At 51.9% G+C, this 5268-nt stretch overlaps 1 protein-coding gene across 1 annotated transcript; it reads right to left on the bottom strand.

Annotated features, from left to right (window-relative positions):
• Positions 1–1377: 1377 nt before the first annotated feature.
• Positions 1378–3809, bottom strand: LOC127292288 (protochlorophyllide-dependent translocon component 52, chloroplastic). The gene is made up of 7 exons (XM_051321651.2): positions 3194–3809; positions 2926–3113; positions 2738–2837; positions 2481–2639; positions 2171–2362; positions 1890–2077; positions 1378–1787 (listed from the first exon to the last, which is right to left on the bottom strand). The coding sequence occupies exons 1-7, from the start codon at positions 3698–3700 to the stop codon at positions 1529–1531; spliced, it is 1593 nt and encodes a 530-aa protein (XP_051177611.1). The 5' UTR covers positions 3701–3809; the 3' UTR covers positions 1378–1528.
• Positions 3810–5268: the final 1459 nt, after the last annotated feature.

A 5268-nucleotide genomic window follows, 5' to 3' on the forward strand; every position in this document is an offset into this window, starting at 1 on the left:
GGAACCCTCTTCTGGGGCGCTCGCCCTCAACATCACCGAGGTCATCTCGTCTGATCTTATACCGCAATGCGGTGCACACCGGACATGCATCCAAATTCTCGTACTCATCGCGGTAGAGGATGCGATCATTAATGCATGCATGTATCTTTTGCACATCTAATCCTAGAGGGCGGACAATCTTCTTCGCTTCGTACGTCTTTGGCGGGCAATTCGTTACCCCTTGGAAGCTTCCTCTTAATTATTGTCGACAACTTTCCAAATCCTGAGTCGGTGACACCGTTCTCGCCTTCCATTGCAACAATTTCGGTGTCTTTGCCTAGCTTTTTATGGCCATCTTCGCAAGTTGGGTATAACAATTTGTTGTGATCTTCTATCATCTTGTCGAAGGCCAACCTTTCCTTTTCGTCACATTCTCTCCTTGCATCAGCAATGGCCCGGCCAAGATCATCATCGCAGGCTCATCTGGTGCCTCTTGATCTTCTACTTCATTGTCTTCATTGCCTTCTGCAGATCATCGTATTCGTGAAATTGGGATAACCGTCATCATCCTCTTCCTCTTCGTCATTGTCTTCCATCATAACCCCTCTTTCTCCGTGCTTGGTCCAACAATAATGCTTGGGCATGAAACCGGATCGCGTAAGGTGGTGTGAATGAGACTCGAGTGAGCGTAATTTACGGTATTCTTGCAGTCCACACATGGACAATACATGAAGCCACCATGTTTGTTTGCCTCCGCCACGGCCATAAAATTATCCAGGCCCGCAGTGAACTCGTCAAACCGTCGGTCAATGTACATCCATTGCCGATTCATCTGCATGATATAATTAAGCTGATCAAAACCATTACAGAACATCACGATGTATATATACACATGCATTTTATCAATTGCAGATGAAAAGGATAAAGTTGTTAACCTCGATGAAGAAGAAAAAAGCAAGTTAAGTGTGGCTTGATTTGTGTAAACTCAAGTGGCAAATCCTCTTAAGCATTTCATCGAACACCTCTTGTGCATGTGAAGAAGAGAGGAGAGCAATACACCCCTCTTGTGAAGAAAGTGAAAAAATGACCAAGTGTGGCTCACACTTGGGCAGGGGCAAGGTTATATAGCCAGAGGCGGGGCCTTTGGACCCGATTTGTATTACAAACCGGGACTAAAGGGTTCCCCACGACTGACACGGCCTGCGGTGCCCTGCGGTGGACCCTAGGACCAAACCGGGACCAAAGGCCACTACCGGACAAGCTCCAGCGGGTGGGGTCGTCCTGGGCAGAAACGAACCGGGACCAATGCCCCCATTGGACCCGGTTTGGTTGACATTTGCTTGGGACCAAAGGCCTCTTCTCCACTAGTGGGTTCAGCGTGCAGTTCACCGCTGGATATGAAAACTGGAAGGCAGTGTCCCTAAAAAAGAATGGTTTTATATACAGCTACTATCGGTATCAAATAATGTGATGTGCTTCATGTACACTTCCTAAGCCGCATCGGGTCAGAAGCTACAAAATCCTATCACGGGAAAGACATAGGGTGTCTTCACTTGTAAGCATGGACGTAATCCTGGAAATAGAAGTTCTTCTCGATGAAGTTCGCGAGCCAGCGGGACGCAGCGAAGCACAAGACGGCAAAGGACACGATGGCGGTTTTATGTACGACCGATGTCACCAGTGTCCCCTTGGCGACAGCGAGGAACCCGACGACAGCGACAGCCGCAACCTGCAGGACTACCTCCAGTGCCTTCATGGCCTTCAATGCCGTGCTGCAGCTCCTGCACTGCGCGACATGTGACCAGTACCTGCGAACACCATTGCAAAATCGACACTGTTGTTATCACTGAATTCTTAGGCGTTCCAAGCTTCAGGTTGCAGTGAAGAATGGTGGTTTGATTTTGTTGTACCTTTCCATGAGTTTGTCTTTGGTTGTAGTCGCCGGCAGCTGATCGACAGTTGGTGCAGCCCATCCGACCTGGCTCTTGCAGTGCTTTCTGAACCAGTTTCGGAAGGCGATAACCATGTTGTCCGACTGCGTGGGCACGTACACAGCTTTCTGCCAGTTCTCAACGCCGGCTGCGGCAAAGTTGCGCTCCTGAAATGAAGCGAGAACAGCAGTGCTTGAGCTCCGTTAGGGTGGATCAAGGTAACTGGATAAGGATCAGAAATTCAGAATTAGAACTGTTACCTCGATGTGGAGGAGGTAAATGTCTGAGTCCAAGATGGCGTTCTGGCCGATGTGGTAGTACCACCGCGGTATGATCTTGTCGAGCCAGACACCGACGTTCCTTGGGAATGCCCAGATCACCCTGCTCTTCCCTGGTGCCACGGGAATGCACATGAACACCAGCATGAACTGAGGCTTCTTCTTTTTCTTCTCCTGCCCAACCCAAGCACAAACGGTGAACTTACGAATAAATGGCGGTTTGTTGTTATCTGAACTATTGCGAGCTCACTTTCATCAGGAATAGTGAGAGAAAGGGCTGATCAATTCATACCTCTCCCTCGGCCTCCCTGGGAAGCGGTGAGCCGTAGAAGGTGCACGGCGCTTCGTACCGGAAGTAGCCGCCGTTCTCCTGCGGCGACAGGAACCCGTTCACGTTCGCCTCCTCGATCTTCATCTTCATCGGCCCACCACCCTCTATGTCGAACTCAACTGTGCAGAGAAGAACAACAGCTGAATCAGCACTCCCAGTCAGTGACACTGTAAACTGAATAATTCGACAGCGCCGATCATGTCAGGGCAGGGGACATATCTTCCGGGGTCTTCCTTCTTGCGGAGCTTGCCCATCAACCCCTTGTGCGCGTAGGGCACGTGTGCAGGGTCCATGAGGTTCTCCACCAGCACATCGTACCTGCAAATGTCGGAACAGTTGTGATTGAGAGTGCGTGCAATGCAGCTAAGAACAATTAATTGAGGCATGGAGATTCCGGGAAATGTACCCGTAGGAGAGGTCTCTGATGCCGTAGACAGTGACGAAGGAGGGGTCGTCGATCTCCGGGATGAAGGGCGGGCGCTTCCTCTCCAGCACGTCCTGGTGCTCGGCGTCGGCCCTCGGGTAGAACCAGAGGATGTTGTTCTGCACCACGCTCGGGTAGGACGCCACGCACGCCTTGCTGTTCTTGTGCACCTGCCAAGGAAGATTTGGAGTCTGGTTTCGTGATCGGAGGAGGAAGGAGATGGGGATCAATGGCGGGCGGGCGTAATTACGGGTGGGCCGAGTGCGGGGGCCTGCGGGATGAACTGGCAGGAGCCGCGGCCGTCGAAGCACCAGCCGTGGTAGACGCACTGGAGGCGGCCCTTGTCGTCGATCCGGCCCTCGGAGAGCGGGGCCAGGCGGTGCGGGCACGCGTCGTCGAAGACGCGCCACTCGTCGACGGCGCGGTCGTACCAGGCGACCACGCGGAGGCCCAGCACCGTCTTGCCGTGCGGCGCGCCGGGGTCGAGGTCGCACACCGGGGCGAACGGGTACCACTGGTCCAGCCAGTCGAATCGGCCCTCCGAGTCCTCCTCCCCGCCGCCGGACGGAGACGGCGACGGCGGCGCCTCCGCCGCCACGGCCGAGACCGGCGACGATAGCCGCGCGCGCTGGCGCTGGCGCCGCCACCGTCGCGCCGGCGCGAGGCGGGCGGCGGATGGTGGTGCGTTGCTGGCCGCGGTGCGGAGCGGGAGCGACGGGCGCGCGCGCGGGAGGGTGAGGAGGGAGAGGGGATCCATGTGGTGTCGCTGGATCGATCCCACGGTGGCCGACGGCGAGGAGTGGGAGAGGAAGATGTGGCTGTGGAGAGTGGCGCGCGGGCGGGATGGATGCGCGGCCGCGCTGCGGCTGCAGTTCGCCGGCACGACTTATCGCCACGTCTCTCTACCAGTACCGCCTCGCATGGGACACGTGGACTGCGAATCACCGCTTGAGTGTTATATAAGACGAATCGAACAGTAATAAAATCCTAAAACATCCGAAATTATATGTTATGCTTTTTATCTAAAAAATTATGATGCTTTTATCTAAAAATGATGATGGGTTTTCTTGTAAACTGTCTTATTACATTGATAAACTTATCAGATTGTACATTACATCGAAGAAAAGCAAAACACACAAATAACAATGTTTTTTTAACAAGGAAGGGCCCGGAAGCTGCATTCGTTCATTCATTGAAGCGGTGGGCATACAATTACATATATAACCTTAAGGTAACATAAAATTACAACATGATCCTCACTTTTTGCAAAAAAAAGTCATCGGACAGGAATATACAAATGCAATGCATTTCTTTTCCATTGCTGTTGAGCTCAGAGCTCGATGCACGGCCACCAACATCACCGTCGAGGACTACACCACTTGGGGGTGAGGTCAGTGTGTGGCTCCACGCCAAATTCAAAGAAGATCCTTTTGAGTGGCACGTTTGAGGAGGAAGAGGCTCACGCACCCATGGTACAAGAGCGCATAATGGCTACACGTCCGGTCGACAACACCGGCTTGACAACGTCGCCACTGATGAACTCCGCATCACATCATACCTTCAAAAATCTCCCTGGGTGCTCTAGATCTCGGGATAGTATGTTCTCTTCCGCCACCTTGACGGCTTAACTAGCTAGAGCCGCAACACCAAGAGCTCTAAAGCGTTTATTGACAAAGGCTTCGCGGAATCCTTCCCTCACATGAAGCCACCGCCAAGGTAGCCTCCCGATGGCCGAGTGCAGTGACCTCCTAGCACCACACATTTGTGCAAGCGAGAAAAACTTCCATGACATGAAGGCAAAATCCAAAAAGGCAGCCAACAACTTACAACTAAGGCTGAAACTACACCTGCATACAAGAGGAAGCCATCCTCCCTTCCACCTTCCACTACAACCAGCGAGGCCGCCGTAGGAGAGAGAAGAGAAGCTAGAGCATCAAAGCGGACTCTCAACGGGATGGGGAAGGATTGTTACATTAAAAGTTATACAACGGCTTCATCGTTCACATCTTGATGTTCCTCCAAAACTACACGTAAGAAATTTTAGAAAATCAAGCATACACAAACTAGACTTAACCTTAAATGTTTATTTTAACAAAAGAAGGGTCTCGAAGGACCCCTGCGTTGTATTAAAAATGAAGCAGATGTACACAATGCCTAACAACAAGACCTTGAACAACATAGAAATTACAAACCGATCCCTAGATTTTGATAGAACTGCCTCAAACTGGAAACCTAAAACGCGATTAGATCCTTGCCTCCCCTTGAGATCCACCTCAGGGGGGCGATGCCACTTTGAACATCGAGGTTTCCATAGCTCTAGGACAT

This window comes from Lolium perenne, chromosome 4 (genome assembly GCF_019359855.2).
Source record: "Lolium perenne isolate Kyuss_39 chromosome 4, Kyuss_2.0, whole genome shotgun sequence".
Taxonomy (NCBI): domain Eukaryota; kingdom Viridiplantae; phylum Streptophyta; class Magnoliopsida; order Poales; family Poaceae; genus Lolium; species Lolium perenne.